General features: G+C 43.6%; 1 protein-coding gene across 3 annotated transcripts in view; it reads right to left on the bottom strand.

Moving 5' to 3' along the window:
* SCN8A (sodium voltage-gated channel alpha subunit 8) overlaps nucleotides 1–17269 on the bottom strand; it is a 164172-nt gene that overhangs the window by 67424 nt on the left and 79479 nt on the right. For 2 of the 3 annotated variants that reach the window (XM_075121579.1, XM_048831660.2), the window contains exons 3-6: nucleotides 9399–9516; nucleotides 5965–6055; nucleotides 5578–5706; nucleotides 2738–2829 (exon numbers count right to left, since the gene is read on the bottom strand). In XM_075121579.1, the coding sequence (XP_074977680.1) occupies nucleotides 2738–2829; nucleotides 5578–5706; nucleotides 5965–6055; nucleotides 9399–9516 (430 nt within the window). Of the gene's footprint in view, nucleotides 1–335; nucleotides 470–2737; nucleotides 2830–5577; nucleotides 5707–5964; nucleotides 6056–9398; nucleotides 9517–17269 lie in introns of those variants that run through there. The other variant, XM_048831668.2, reaches the window with a different exon arrangement.

The following is a 17269-nucleotide window of genomic DNA, read 5'->3' as shown; positions in this document are numbered from 1 at the left end:
CCTCTAGCCTGCATGTCTGGAGGAATCACCTCTAAATGTGAAGGATTAAGCTCACTCCCCTGGCACTATTTGGTATTTGGCCTCTTTGCTGAGGTTTCCAGCGCCTGGGGCCACTTGGCAGTTGCTGTGTAATTGCATGTGTGATGCGCACTCTTCCCCAGCAGGAACTGCACTAAGACCAACATACTCATTTAGCACAGGTCACCAAGCCATCTTATGATGGTCATATTTGGGAATTACTGCTAGCATAGACTAGAATTGAGCTGGTGAAGTAGAGGTGAGTGTCTCTATATCCTATTAGTGATCCACTAAGCATTGCAAACCCTGCACCTCACCTGCAACTTTATCCAGCAGCATGTCTCCAGTCCTGCATACTTTTCATCTAAACACCCACTGCTCTTCTGAAGAGGCCAATTCTAATTATTTACAAAAGGTTTATTTAACATCTGTCATAATGATAAAATGGTTCTCTCAAGGTCATTGTGACACTGGAATTCCCATCCCACTGCATGCACTGAAGAAACAAGAGAAAACATTTAGATTTTAACATATTCAAATACATTACCTTGAGAAAAGTACACTTCTACCCTGTGTGTACAGTAAGCCACCAAGTAATACACTAGCTCTCTGCCCCACAACTAGAGCTTCCAAGCTTACCCTGAAGACAACCAACCAGTAGGTTAATTATCCCAATTCTTGCTAGTGATGGGACCAGAAAGCAGGGGGTGATTTTGCATAGCCTCTACTGGGCCCCAGCGCTGCACAATCAGGGGAGATTCTGATTTAGGCTCTAATTTAAGTCAGTGACCAAAGCTCCGCCCATTTCCAATTCTAGCCTTCGCATTCAATACTGTAACAGCTACCCTCACTTTGCTGCAAACTGGCTATGCTGAACTTAACAATGCGGGGTGGGTTGGAACTTAGATCCTCCCTGCTCCAAAAGCACACTTGAGCTAGAGAGGAATCTCTGTTAGCAGTTAGGAGCATGGGGCCTAGGCTATGCAGCTGAACAGTTCCACATCTTTTTATGCGAGGTCAATGGCAAGTTTACACACTAACTAGGCAGTTGATTACACTATTTCACTCTGCTATACTGATGAATGTGAAGCACATCCTAAAGCAGTTTCAGCATACTTCTTCTTTTACCAAGGCAGTGTAAGAACTGCAGTGCACTGACAGCATCACAACTGCTCTCCAAGCAGTGCATCATCATCAACGATAATCAGACAGTTCTTCCTCCTTATGTGTGTATCTTAAGCTGTGCAGCCAACCATCCGACAAGGCTAAGTAAGAGCATTCTAATTAAGGAGCAATTCTCTATCATTCAGTGCAAGAAAAGCAGGTAGTATTTAAAAGCATCATGCAGCAGGTAGGGTTTATAAATATGGTAGGCTTGGCAGTCTGGAGGGAGGGAAAAGGCATCTGCCTCCTAGAACACTATAGTTTGTTTTTTTGCAAACATACATGCAATAGTACACTGAGAAAATAGCAGGATGTTGCTGGACATCGTTTACTTAACAAGTAAAGATGGGGCTATTGCTCATTCCAGAGCAGAGCTACATTTTGGAGAGATGGAGAAAGAGGTAGGCTGGGCTTGACATCACTAAAAATACACAACCTGACGTAACAATTTTACATCACTTCTCCCCTGAACCCTGGAATAGACCAACTCATGTTCCAAGGCAATCTGTATTTTCAGTGCACTTAAAGCCTTCAAAAATATTCCCTCAGTACATTGTCAGAAAAAAACAACATAAAAACACTCCGCACTTTCCATCCCCAAAGCACTATACAAACTATCAACTTGCTAAACCTAATATCTGGGAGGCAAGTGAGCAAATCTCACTCCCATTTTCCAGATCAGAAGACAAAACAAAGGAGGTTAAGACCAAAACTCTCCCCAGTGGCTTCTGATTTTGGGTGCCCAACTTCAGATGTGCTGAACACTCAAAACTCTAACATGAAGTCCCTGGAAGATAAAGTTGCTCGGCACCCCTGAAAACCAGGCTCTACTTAGGTGTCTAAAGTTGGGTGTCCACAAATTCATGCACTCAAAAATAGAGGCCACGCATATGAGCAGCATGGTGAGCAAAACGCAAGAACTTCCGGCGCCTCGTCACATGCTTCGTCCACTAAGCCAGAAAGCCACAGTGAAGGAAGTTCCATTACTTGGCACTTTAAAAACCAGACTGGACAATATACTAGACATATAAAGTAGGCTTCTCTGCACTGGCTGCAGGGCGTAGTGGATGGGCTAGGTGATCCAATAGGCCTCATTTTTACGATTGGATAAAAGTTAAAGTACTGTATGCCCTGACACAGTAGGGTTCATAACCCTCCCAGAATGACTGGTTCTTTATTAAAAAAAAATCCCCATTAGTGTAACTACGAAAGTTCCTGAAGTGAACTGGATGACTCCTGGAGCAAGGCACTACTCAGCCTGAGTAAGAATGGCAGTAGCTGGCCCTTTATTTGTTTTGAATTATACTTCAGGGTTTTCACACAGAGGCTAGATATTGATAGACATGCACTTAAGAGGATGGTATACAATTATCAGTATTCATCCAACTGTCTTACATTATTTTTTTAAAATCACTGTTGATTCATACAGACTGCAAAGCCCATCAAAAATGTCCCAGTGCCATTTTTGAAAGGTAAGTGGTGAGAGAAGGGGGGGAGGAAAGAGAAAGAGGGAGACATACACAAGATAAGCATTAATGCTTAAAAGACTCCTCACCTGGAATAACAGAGATAGTTTTCAAAGCTCGGAGAACTCTGAAAGTTCTCAATGCTGAGACATTCCCAAGGTCCACAAACTCTGTGACATATCTGTAATGAGGGAGGTCATACACAAAAAACACAATGACAAAACACACACCAATAAAACAACTACAGACAAAGCAATACATCACTCACAGAGGCCTGTACCCAACAGCTAACACCAACCGGAGGGCGCCTTACCTGGAATTACAGAAATAGTTTTCAAAGCTCTCAGAACCCTGAAAGTGCGCAGAGCTGAAACATTGCCTAGGTTTACAAACTCTGTTATATACCTGCAGAATTAAACCAGAGTTAATGGCACCATTGGGGTCACCTTCCTTTTAATATAATTGTTTGTAGGAAACAGACTGTAATTTAAAATGCTTTAGAACTGGCATTGAGAGAGACAGAGAAGGATACAAAGCCAAAACCAGTTTAAAAAGGTCTCAACAACAGTATGTTTTGCTCTTTGAGCTTTCCCAAATTTGGAGTCTAATGTTTTAATACTGTATGGACCCGTGCAAAGCAATTTAAAAAAATTACTTGGCAAAAGAAACCAGGTATGTTCGGAGAGACTGTTTCCTCAGTTCAATGGGGTATGCTGTCAATCAGAGCTACTTCACTTTCCTTCCTGTTTTTAATCGTCATCAACATTTGCAGTTATGCAGCACCTAAGTGCCACACAGACATTAGTTCAGTAATGTCTGCCTTTGCCACCTCTCTGTGAGGCACAGTTAAGTATTATCACCATTTTACAGATGGCCAGACTTGGGGCACAGAGAGGTTAAATGAATCAGTATCAAAGCCACGAACAGATTCATGTGAATCAGTATCAAACCCAGGAATAGAACCCAAGAGTCCTGGCTCCCAGACCCCCCTATTGTAACCACTAAACAAACTGCCTCTCAAAATAATTCTGCTGTTTTGGGAAATCTGACATTTCGTAGCTTTCCAGGCACTACAGGTCAAATTCACCAGTGTGCAGAAGAACTAGCTAGATATCACCTAAGCCTCGTGAGTGGGATTTAAATGATCCCCAGGCCTTGGTGAATTTGGGACAAATCCTCCTGATATGACAGCAGTACAACCCCACTGATGGTAAGGTGATTGTATGGCTATAACATGAGCCCACAATGCTTGGTACTGATGCTTTTGAGAGCCTGACCGTCTTTTCAATGTTGATATTGCATTGCTTGTTAACTTACCATCCAGCTGCACAACAAATGATATTGGATGGGATTTTCAAAAGGAGCCTAGAGGAGTTAGGTTCCCAATTCACAATAAATTGCATCAAACTCCTTTAGGCGCCTATGAAAATCTCAGGTGTTGACTAGTTGAATTTAAGGCCTCATTTGCATTTCTTGAACAATGCATCTTTTAGTAAACAATATACAGAAAGGACAACTAGTGAAAGGGCTGGCTCCCAAAAAACCCAATGCCCTAAGCCTCTGCACTGGGGCCTGATATTTCAGAAAAGCGGAACACGCACAACTCCAGCGAAATGCAAGTCCCCTGGACCCTTGAAAATCAGACCCCCACGCCTTCAGTCAATCATCTCTCTGATTTCAGTAGCCAGTGTTGGACCTGGGAGCCCAGAACATGGACAGGTGTCAAATGTGTCAAAGCAAATGTGGAAGGGAAACAATTATTCCTCTCCCAGGTGTTGGTCAGATTGTCAATGACATATTTCCATTGATGATAGCGGGGGTTGTAAGAGTACGTTAGAACAGGCCAAGAGGTAAAACACATTTTTATAAGATACAGGGTGCCAAACGTTTAGAATTCATCTCTAATTAGGAAAATGAATTTAGTAGTCTACATGTTGTAAGACACCTGGGCACTTCACTGCTTATTAGACTTGGAAGATAAGTGGATTCAGCAAAAGGGGAAAAGAATGAGCTAGACAAAATAAAATACTGTAAGGTGGACTTCTTTTTTGGGATTCTGAATCTTTAGCTGCAAAAGGTTAATATCTACCCGTTAACCCACAAGTATCCAAAATGCAGCCCAAGAAATCCTAACATGCAAACCAAAACCGTGGAGGGAATCAGTGGTGGAGCCAGGATTTAAAAATTCCTAGTTCCCATCCCCTAGCTCAGCTCACCAGAACATGCCAACTCTCTGGCACAGGGGCAAAGCTAGTATGCTGGACACTAATTACAAAACCCTACCTCACCATAGGGGGTACCATGGGGGGTGCAGAGAAACTTTGAGTGGGCACACAGCGGGGCCTGGGCCAGGGGAGGGAGGTGGGGAGGGAGCATCACTCAGCCTTGCTCTGCCCCTAGCCGCAGCTCCACCCCGCCCCTCCTCTGCCCTCATTCCCTCTCCTCCCTCAGTCCAGCTCCACTTCTAGCCCCAGCTCCTCCCCCATCCCCAGTTCTGCCCCCAGCTCTGCCTTCAGCCCAAGCTCCTCTGCTGAGGAAGCCTTGGCTGTGCAGCAGTGGAGCACAGGCGCAAACAGATTCCATTCCTGGTAAGGGCAGGGGCACAGCAAGAAAAGTTTGGGCACTGCTGCCATAGGTGCATATTCAGGAAGCTGTGATTTGCCCAAAACATGTCCAAGTCAAGGCCACTGTAAGCAGATGCCGCTCCGCTACTTTTAGCGGAGTTACATTTAGCTCGGTCTTTATCTCAGGACGGCACTGAAAATAAGAGCCAGAATCTAGACTTTGATCTTTTTGGTGTCCACTTTAAAGATTTCCTTGACTTTTATTTTTTCCTGTGCACCTGTCTCACAAGAAGATTCAACCCCCTCCCACATTTCATGTACACACATAGAGTCGGTAACAGGAATAACCTGAAAATGCAACTTACGCCATCATGATGACACTGAAATCTAGCCAGTTCCATGGATCACGAAGGAAAGTAAAACCATCTATGCAGAAACCTCTTGCAATAATTTTCACAAGTGATTCAAATGTATAAATACCAGTGAATGTGTACCTGTTAAAAGGGAAGTCGAAAATAGAACTCTGCTAAGAACAATGTGGTAAAAATATAATTTCAGTCATGAAAAAATCTTTTCAAATATATTAGCCTTAAGAAATCAAGAGGTTATAAAACCCCTATCCTACCCCCACTGACTTAAACGGGAGCAAGAGTAGGCTTATTGAATAAATGAAACAAAATTCTGCAAGAATTTGAGGAAAAAAACTTCTTAAGTATTTAACAAGAGAAAGATACAAAAAAAATGCTACTTACTCCACATTCTTCGACCATTCAGGTGGGTTACTAAAAGTCATGAATACACAGTTGGTCAAAATAGTGCACATAATGATCATGCTAAATAATGTAGGGTGAAGTCAAGGAAGAAAGGGACACGCTAAATTGGCTATTTACTTCAGTATGAAAACATCTTTGTAAATTCACTGCAATATAGAGACAATTCTAATGAGAATAATTTCCAGCCAGTGATCTATTCACTATCAGCTAGATAGGACAAGAGCCAAGACAACATCCAGCAGTCACAGGAGATGGAGAAAAGAGACATTTTTTCATATAATTTTTTTCCATTTAACTATCTCATTGGTTTCCCCACAATTCTCTGATCTCTTGGACACGATGGGGCTGATTCTCCATTGCATTCTGATTGGTGGCAGTTTATATACACTTTATCCCTGTGCAGATGACTGCATGAGGGACAGAGCAAGAGTGAACAGAGATGTTGCTCTCCCAAGGGCAGTGCGCACACGCACAGGGAGCGCAGAGTTTTCACCTTAGTTAATATTTATGGCAAGTTAACATAGATCTGTCCTGCCTCCAGGCACTGACCAGAGGAAGGTGCACATGTGCTTCATGTTCTGCAACCAAACAAAAATACTGCCTCATCTCTTTAACAGACATTTTACAGCTTAGAACTAATTATGAAGGCTGTAAAATTGTAATGTACATTGAATAGACTCAGACTAAGGTCAGCAGAGACCATCATGATCATCTAGTTGAACCTCCTGCACATTGCAGGCCAGAGAAACTCATCCACCTGCTCCTGTAAATAAAACAGAGTCCCCATGTCGTACTTCACAACAATTTACATTCATCCTTTAAGTGAAACTTCCCCCCAGACAATTCCATCTACATTCAGGAATAGCAACACAATCTGCTGGTAAATTAAATGCGTGAGCAGCATCGTATTACATCACTTGTTAGTCAGAAATCTGGCTAGGATTTCAGTTTGGGGGTTTTTCCAACTGCATGAAACATGGGGTGCATTTGATATGATATGCATAACTGCAAAGTGAATCCTACTGGACAGATAGAGTCTAGCATCTTAGGAGCCAAATTTTCATTTTTTCTCCTGATTTTGTGCATTCAGCTAAAGGAGGAAGGTATGCCCACCTTGCACCAGCTGCTGTCATCAAGTGACCAACCGTCCAATCCGTTGACATGAGTCCTCTGATAGGATTGCTCACCTTTGCAGGGGCAATCAATTGTATGAGCATAAAGCGAACAAGTCTCAAATGTGTTACTCAAAAAATGAAAAGTGTTTTTGTCATAGGCAGCACATGGTTTTCATACTGTTTTTCTTCTACAAGAAATGGGGGAAAAAATCCCTGTGGCTCTTAAACCGCCCCTTTCAAACTCCATCATGTATAATCTGGTTCAGACAACTTGCAACTCACTCTTAACATCCACTGAAATGACCCATTGCCAAAGTAACATGAACTCATACATGCAGGGTGGGATTTTCAGAAATGGTCAACATTAACTTAATTCTGCTTCCACCGAAGGCAACAGTAAAACTCTCAGTGTCTTCAAAGGGGACAGAGTTATGCCTTGATTTCAAATGCTGATGCATTTTTGAGAATCCTACCATGTAACAATTTTACCAGGACCCTTCTAGGATTTACAGCCTACTGGACAGAATCTAAAAATAACCACAAGAATTCCATTTGCAACATCAATATGTCAAGGCCTTGTATTTTCTAAAGATTCCTTCATACATAATTTCTTCTTAAAAGTGAAGGGTTACCTGGTGCTGGATGCATGTGTTATATTCAAGGGAACTGAAAGAAAGATGAAGCACAGCTTATCGCTATAATTATGATTACAGCTTCATCAAACTGAAACATAACTTTTCTCTCTATATGCTTCCAAACTGCCAGTCCTATAGATGGATGGATGGGCGGATGGATGGATGGAGATACACACACAGATTAGAATATTTTAGACACAAACTTAAATTTGAGAATTTCTTAAGTAAATATGTTTTATTATTTATAAGGTCACAGGATTTTAATGTGAATATACTTTTATATTTATACATAAATGAATTTTGTATATTTTAAAATGCAGTTACCATCAAAAGTAAATGTGTAAGTAAACAGACACCTTCTTACTAATAGTCTGATCCTTTTTCGTATTCAGGGCCATATATGCAGGGTCTGAAGACAAAAATAAGCATGTATAACTCTTTACTGTTAAGAGTGATTCAGGAGCAACGCAGCTGCAGCAGATAGAGATAGATTCTATTTTGGCTCAAAGGAGAACAGGAGGACTCGTGGCACCTTAGAGACAAGCCAATTTATTTGAGCATAAGCTTTCGTGAGCTACAGCTCACATCATCTGATGCATCCGCTGTAGCTCACAAAAGCTTATGCTCAAATAAATTGGTTAGTCTCTAAGGTGCCACAAGTCCTCCTTTTCTTTTTGCGAATACAGACTAACGTGGCTGTTACTCTGAGACCTGTTATTTTGGCTCAGGCATCAACAGAATTGCTAACCAAGAACCTGATCCACAGCCACTGGGAACTGTTTTCATCAGCTTCAATTAGCTTGGGATCAGGCTTCAGTTCTACCTGCAAAATCTTTGCTTCAAAATGGTCAGATGCATATCCCGCAATTGCACCTTAGTCCATCTGTGAGAGCCATGTTTACCAGCAACAAGACATAACCTAGAAAGAACCCAGTTCAACTCCCAGATCAAGTTTCCAGCACTAGCAGCTAGAAAACACACATTTTATTTGTAAGCCAAGCCAATTTGATATGGAAGCTTTTGAGATACCACAGACCTGGGACTCCACAAGGTCTATTTTACAGAGTAAAAAACTAGGAATTGCCAGACTAGATAGAGCCATCTCATCCAGTATCTTCTCTCTTACAACACAAGCATCGGATGCTTCAGAGAAAGTGGATCATTATGGAATAAACCTGCCCATAGAGGGAGGTTTGAGAGACACCAATAGACTTAAAGATGAATAGGAACATAATTATAAGTAAAGCACAGTTGGCTGCACCTCCGGCTCATAATTTATTTAATGGTTTCACCAGCTAGATAAACCTTTACTCCTCTTGTAAAGCATAGCTGTAGACTATTTCTTTTCCCATATTTACTGGTTCTTGGGTACTGGAAGAATGGATGTGCATATACACAGTGTAGTGTGGATCTTTGTAAATGAAATGTTACTGGATGTGCTATACCTATGGGAACTATAATTACTTATTCATAAACAAAATAATTATTACTGTATACACTTGGAGCCCAATCCATTGGGATCCCCTTCACTGACCTCGCTGAGTGTTGGATCGTGTCCTACATAAATAAGTTTTGAGTAGTAAGTAGTAGGAGAAGTCATTGATTTTTTTCAAGCAGTAAACAGCAGCAGCACAGAAGTCAATTATTAATAAAAAAGGATATGAATGTATCAAAATCTTAATAGCTATTCTCCTAAGAAGATTAAAAGGAGTTAAAATGTACAAGGCAGGTGTGGCACTAAATCGGAAGAGTGTTTTCCCTCTGTTTAGTACTACAAAGGTCTGCAGAGAAAGAGAAAGAGAGAGAGTTAATACATATGTACAGGAAAAAACGGAACAACTTTCAAGGCAAGAATGTAAAAGTCACACAAGAATTACATTTCCTGGTGTTTTTAAGAAGATTAGTGTTTAAGAAGTCCCCGTCCCCCCCACCCCCATGGTAGAACATGCATGCCAGAGTATCCTTATTATTGGTATTACGGTATCATCTATAGGTCAAACAAAGATCAGAGCCCCTTGTGCTAAACACTATATAAACAGAAGAGAGAATCACTGGCCCCAAGAGTTTACAATCTAAACAGCCAAGACAGACAGAGTGGGAAAAAGGAAGTATTACTATCCCCCTTCTTAAGAAGGGGGAACCAAGGCCCAGAGATGTTAAGTGACTTGCCCAAGGTCATACAGGAAGTCAGTGGCAGAGCCAGCAGCTGAACCCAGACCTCAAGACCTAGTTCAGCACCTTAACCTAAGACTATCCTTCATCTCAAATATGGCAGACACAGGGTTTCATAGATCTGTGACTCCCTCCCAATTCTGCTAATTACATGCCACCCTGCATCGTTTTGTGCAAGAGCACACTTCATCATCTGCAAAGGAGGAGGGAAAAGTGACATAAGCAGAAAAAAATATATCCTGAAGCTCAGCCCTGGCAGAACTGAGCAGAGCCAGGTGTCCAGCCCAGACATGCAAGCTGCTCCCCGAGAGCGCTGAGCGCACTGCATAATGCTGCACACACCCGAGCCATGACCATGTACTGCCATTACCTCCTCCTCCCCAGTTAGATATTTGTAAAAATGTATTGGGAAGGGCCAGGCAGGGCTTCTCTCCTTGCACTTGTACAAGCTGTGTAATACACTAGGTAAGTAAATACCCACTGGGGAAAAACAGGTTTTTCCTACTCAGACCTCACCTCCCAAAATATAAATCACCCATTTCATCAACCTACCAGAACCTGTGGGACCTCCCCCATCAGACCGACCCTGCACAGCCTCCTTAGTCAAACCGATCCATCCCTCCTCCCCGTCCCCCCACCAGAGAGTGCATGGTGGCCTACCTCATCAGACAGACACTCCCCTCATGTGTGGGGCCTCCCTTGTCAGACTGATCTCTCTCCTCCCCCTCACACATGGCCCCTCTTGTCCCACCTGGAGTTGTGAAAACCTTATTCCCCGAGCTCTGCTCCCTTGAAGGGTAAGGAACAAAGCCCAACAGTTGACCTGACAACTGCAGAAGCTATAAAAAATTACAATCCAGGCCCATCCAAGTATATAAAGCATGCCCCTCCTCTGTAAAGGGAAAAAATCCCCTCATGACAACTACTGAAGATGCACTGTCCATCAGTCTAGTGTATGTGGGTGAGACCATTCAGGAGCAACATTGCTTATCCCTTCCATCACAACAGGGGCCAGAGCAAGAGTGATGAGTTAAAAGGCAGCAGTGTGATTACAGCCAGCATCAAGCAAGAATGTCTCAGGACTCAGGGACCCTTGTTTTACTCAATTCACAATTAGCTATTGGCCACTCTAGAAAGTCTCTCTTGCACAAACAGCGAGGAAGGAACCAACTCCACAGCTAAAAGGCTTACAGAAGGAGCAGTATATATAAAAGGGGGAATTTCCGATTAAATAAACACAAGAGGGAGGGGTCACCAATGGTAATGAGTTATGATAAACAGATAAACCACAACTGGCCCTCTTGTTGACACCTCAGCAGAAAGGCGAAGGATAGACAGGGCTATGAGAAGGTGGTGGTTCTGTTGGGCCTAAGTTCCCGCACGCTGGCCATGCAGTAGAAAGAACCTTTTAGTGCCACTGCTAGGGTGACCAGATGTCCCGATTTTATAGGGACAGTCCTGATATGTGGGGCTTTGGTCTTATCTAGGCGCACATTACCCCTCACCCCGTCACAATTTTTCACACTTGCTGTCTGGTCACCCTAGCCGCTGCCCATGCTAGGGCTCTTCTGTGCATGGAGGATTTCCATCACCAGAGCTCTCACTGCAGCACAAAAGCCACACAATTCCCCACCATCACCACGATAAAAAAAATAAAAAATAAAAAGCTGAACTGTTTGAGCTGTACAACCTGCAGGAAGCCTTCATGCCTGCTGTTTACCGGCTTCATATCTAGACAAGGTTGTTTACAAAGGTATATGCAAGGTAACATTCATATGGGATACACTGAATGTAACAGCCCCATCCCGCAGAGGGCCCGTTAACGAGCCCAATTACAGAAAAGCCAGTGGACTCAACAGGATCCATGTTGAGTCTCCAGACAGCAGTGCAGTGCCTGCTTTCTCCCTCCACAGATGTGCTGAGTACTCATTGGCTATTGCTGTAGATCTGGGCCTAGATCAGGGGTGGGAAAACTACAGCCCGCAAACCATTTTAAGCTAGCCCTCGAGCTCCCACTGTGGAGCATGGTCAGGGGTTTGCCACGCTCAGATGCTCCTGCGCCCCAAACCCCTCATCCCCAGCCCCATCCCAGAGCCTGCACCCAACCCCCTGCCCCAGGCCTGATCCCCCTCCTGCCCTCCGAACCCCTCTGTCCCAGCCCAGAGCACTCTCCTAACACCCCAAACTCTCATCACCAGCCCCACCCCAGAGCCCGCGCCCCCAGCCAGAGCCTGAAGAGGTGAAGCTCAGAAAGGTGAGCAGACAGGTCAATTCTGCAGTGACTGGTGCACTGTAAGACAGCAGTGGAAGGATTACTTGCACTGGATTACTAGTTTAACTCTAGATGATTCACAGGTGCTGCAGTTATGAACTGCATTGAGTTCAAAGTCCAGAGAGCCATCAATGAAGGAGTGTGTGCACACATGTGGCAACAACCAAAATAAGAGAGTTAAACCAGTCCAACTTCTGTATGTGGACCAGACCTTAGAGCGCTAGGATTAGCTCCCATTAGAGTCAACAAACAAGATTATCATTGGCTTCAATAGGAGTTGGGTAAGGCCCATAATATGTGAACACTTTTACTCTCATACACTAGCACAAAGACCCTCCCCGCAAATACAAGAAAAACTCTCCAGTCTAAACAGACTTGTTCACACCAGCACTGGGAATCTGTGTGGGCAGTGACAGGTATGAGCTGCCAAGATGTTGGAGAGATTCTTCCCCATGGACCTGGAGCAGGTGAGGCAGCACTTGAGACTATTCACAGTTGACAAGACTCCAGGCCTAGGGGAATTGTATACTCAAATCCTGCAGGAAGTAGGACAGAGGAAAGCCATAAGGGTCAGCTTTACACAGAAAACTAGAAAGCTCCAATAATTAACAATGAAGAAAGGGAGGATCTTGCCAACTTCAAAAGAGAAGCTGCTAGTCTGACCCCAGGTGTGGGGGAGAGATATTGGAAGCACCGATTGGGAACAAGATTACAATACATTCAGAAATGTATAATTAAGTGAGGAACAGTCCACAGGGACTCGGCAAGCAGAGGATCACACGCCACATCCTTGCTAATATTCTTTTAGGATGTTATTGCCTTGGTAGATAAGTGGAAGTGGAGGGAGGGGAGAAAAAAAACCGAGTGGATCATAATTTATTTGGGTTTCATTATTGGTTAATAGGCTGTGCTGTTCACTGTACCAACAGTGAGTTGTACTCAACAGCGCAAGCCAAATACAAGCTAGAAATTACAGCCTAGAAGGAAGCACAGTACAATCCAGGAGAAGAAAGAAGAGGGAAATGTTTCCAGGAGATTGTTAATCAAGCAACATGTGGGGACCACATAAAACAGGGTCGTACAATTTAACTCAAGCTCAGCCTTTGCCAAATATGGATCTACGTTCCCCCAGTGTGTATCACTTACCAGATTGTTCTTCCAGCTCATTAAAGTAACAATGCACCAGTTTACACTGTCTCTGTCACAAGAAGGGACAGTTCGTTTGTTTCATTTAAACCTACTAAAAGTAAAGTTAAGATTCTTCAGCAATCCCCCCAGGATTCTTGGATTAAGTATATTACTCTCCAAGATGAGCCACATGGCCCCTGCTCCTTGGCCTCAGACTACCTTGCAATGCACCCAGGAAAGTACAGCTATTGTCCCTTGTCAAGTGTTCTTGGAGCCATGTTAAACAGATGAACATTTTTAACTACTGGCAAAGAGCCCAAGCTGCAGAATTCAGATGTTCAGGTACACGGTGGTTTTGTTCTGGGCTCTCCCTTAAGAGTGTTTATTGTCAGTCATGATTCAAATGTACACAGCATTCTAACAGGGCACAATCTAGGATAAACCATTGCCTGAAAAGTGGACAATCCAACGCAAAGAATGTAAAATGTATCTATGGGCTGCAGACCACATACAAACCATCACTGTGAGACTCACGTGTGTACAACTGGAGAGGTGAGACTGGAACACAGTCCTTCAATAGCGAAACACACTGGCCCCTCCCACTCAAGTGAAAGGAAGGGAACAGCCAGTATGCACTGAAGAGTTTAAACTCTCATGCACCATATCCTCTTACAGGCATAAGGAAAGGTTTCTTATGGTACATTACAGACCAAATGCAGCAGAACCCATGCATTAGAATGAAACTCACCCCCTACAGAGGGCCAGCACAAGGCTTATAAACTGCCTAAAACCCCCTAAACACTCCCTCTTCAGTATTTAACCTACCCTTTGGCCCAGCCCTTAGCCTCACAGAGCCCAACACAACAGAATCCACAAGGGCCCTCTGCCAAGATAGATGTTGTTTCCCAGCAATAATTTCTCTTAAGGAATTCGCCATTTCACTAGTGCAACAAAATATTTTCGCTTCTTTGGCTAAATTAGACCATAGAGCAGTAAACTAGTTAAGAGGGGAAATCAAAACTGTATTGTGGTTTAGTCCCCAGGGGAAAGCATCTGATAGCACAACAGCTAATGAACGTGCATCTCCCAGCAAAAGGCACTTTAAAAGAACCGTGGATGACTCTTGACAAATCACAGCATCAAGTATTAATAAATGGCTTGTCCTGGCATATATGAGAGTTTTGAAAGGCCATTTTTTTCCCATTTCTAAGACGCAGGGGGAGGGAGGGCTTAAGTTGGGAGATTCAGCCCCATCCCGACGCTGAGAACTTGCCTACCAAACTACAGCCAACTTTACAGGGTTTTAAACCATTCTCTTGTCTTTTCTTACTGTCACAAGCGCAGGCCCCTGTGTGGGAGATCTGTCACAAAGTTCACAGCCAGCAGAGAGGCAATAGGGAAGGCATCACAATCTACAGGCTGCATACCATTGACAATAATTCTATCCATTGCCAGATATGCCTCCTTTGCAAAGGCCCAGCCCATTCAGCTGCAATCTGATGGACTTCTCATTCTTCCATCAAGGCCCTTCATGTTCTACACCCCCTATTCTAACCTCTTCAACAAGAGCCAGTGGATTTCAATACACAATCAAGTGTAATACTAGGTTCTCATCAGCACAGGGCTTCTAACGTAACATTTAACCCTTGCCACACTGATACCTTTTAAGCAGCGGAAAGTGCTCAGATATGATGGTTGATGAGGGCCATGTAAGCACCTGGAGAGATTGGATAATAGATACATTGTGGTTTTTGTGTGTGGCTCTCAAAAGTACTTTAAAGATGTGGGTAAATTTTATTATCTCCCCTTTTACAGATGGGGAAACTGAGCCACAAAGACACTATGACTCACCCAAGCACAAAAAGGCAGTAGGGTTGCCATCTGTCCAGGTTTTTCCAAGGATGGTCCCTTTTTTGAGGTAACAGATTGGTCAGGATAGAAAGGGTGCTCAGCACAAACCGCCAGCTGTCCAGTTTTAGGGCCTCAGGATCATTCTCCTGGATGTCCGAGTTTTTTTTATTTCAGACATGGCAACCTTAGAATGCAGGGCCAGAACCCAAACGGTTATTTATATGGTGCCATAGCAGTGCATGCTGATTTATGGACTGTGATCCCAAAATAAAAAAAAATTATGATTTGCATTAATATAAAAAAAGAGGCCCGCTTCAACACTGGCTTGCATCTTGGGCAGTCATTTACAGCAGTGTAAAATGCTACCTAATTAGAATCACTTTGTATTGATGGAAATGACTGTACAAGGTACACTGCATGAGAATCCAGGCCTCAGCTTTCTCAACTCCCCACCTATACCTTATCCGGCAAGCCACACTGTTTCAGCCAGGGCTCTTGCTCCTACGGGCTTTGGAACCCAGCAGGACTAATTTGGAATCAACTCAGCACTTACCTAAACTCCCTTTGCAACTTCCATTTTGGAGGACCTGAAAGCTCTGAATCTAAACCATACACATTCCATACTTGCTTTGCTCTCCATCCTAAAGAAACAGCAAGTGCCAGCTTGTACTCTCACGAGATTCTCGCGGATAAGGCAGATGACGTTACCATCACTCGGCCGGGGTATAACGAGGATCCCAGCCAAGCAGGTTTTTAAGCTTCCTCTTCCGTACACTCACGCACAGACTCTATTGCCAATTCCAGGTCTCCCACTTTCCAACAGTGGGAAGGGCCCATCATGTGGCAACAGTCACCTGAGTTCCAAAATACAGGCCTTCACTACTTGAGCTTAGGGAAATCTCCTTTTGTTAATAACTGTAGCAGGTTCTGGTCTTCCTACTTGCCCTCCCTACCACACACATACTCCACTAACTCTTGCTGGGTAACCGTGTAACTCAGTAACCATGTAACTCGATTCCCTCACCCCCCCCCCATCAATAACGTCCCAACACAATGGAGTAATTTGGGTGTAAATGTACATTTTCTTTTCAACAGGATTGATCCAGCAAGGGTTGATTTGTGTCTGCTAACCTGGGGTGGTTATTTTTAGTAGGAGGCAAGTGAGTTTCTTAGTTTAGTTTTTACTCTTGTATTTCTTTTGTAAAAAGAAAAAGGAGTACTTGTGGCACCTTAGAGACTAACCAATTTATTTGAGCATGAGCTTTCGTGAGCTACAGCTCACTTCATCAGATGCATACCGTGGAAACTGCAGCAGACTTTATATACACACAGAGAATATGAAACAATACCTCCTCCCACCCCACTGTCCTGCTGGTAATAGCTTATCTAAAGTGAGCATCAGGTGGGCCATTTCCAGCACAAATCCAGGTTTTCTCACCCTCCACCCCCCCACACAAATTCACTCTCCTGCTGGTGCTAGCCCATCCAAAGTGACAACTCTTTACATCATCAAGTCGGGCTATTTCCTGCACAAATCCAGGTTCTCTCACATCCCCCCCATCCCCATACGCACACAAACTCACTCTCCTGCTGGTAATAGCTCATCTAAACTGACTCACTAATAGATGAGCTATTACCAGCAGGAGAGTGAGTTTGTGTGTGTATGGGGGTGGGGGGGATGTGAGAAAACCTGGATTTGTGCAGGAAATAGCCCGACTTGATGATGTAAAGAGTTGTCACTTTGGATGGGCTAGCACCAGCAGGAGAGTGAATTTGTGTGGGGGGGGTGGAGGGTGAGAAAACCTGGATTTGTGCTGGAAATGGCCCACCTGATGATCACTTTAGATAAGCTATTACCCGCAGGACAGTGGGGTGGGAGGAGGTATTGTTTCATATTCTCTGTGTATATATAAAGTCTGCTGCAGTTTCCACGGTATGCATCTGATGAAGTGAGCTGTAGCTCACGAAAGCTCATGCTCAAATAAATTGGTTAGTCTCTAAGGTGCCACAAGTACTCCTTTTCTTTTTGCGAATACAGACTAACACGGCTGTTACTCTGAAACCTATTTCTTTTGTGAATCCCTCAACTACAAAACTTGGATTGAAAAATG

This window comes from Caretta caretta, chromosome 20, assembly GCF_965140235.1.
Source record: "Caretta caretta isolate rCarCar2 chromosome 20, rCarCar1.hap1, whole genome shotgun sequence".
NCBI classification, from domain to species: Eukaryota; Metazoa; Chordata; order Testudines; family Cheloniidae; genus Caretta; species Caretta caretta.
The sequence above is the reverse complement of the archived record's forward strand: the minus strand, read 5'-3'. Positions and strand labels throughout refer to the sequence as shown.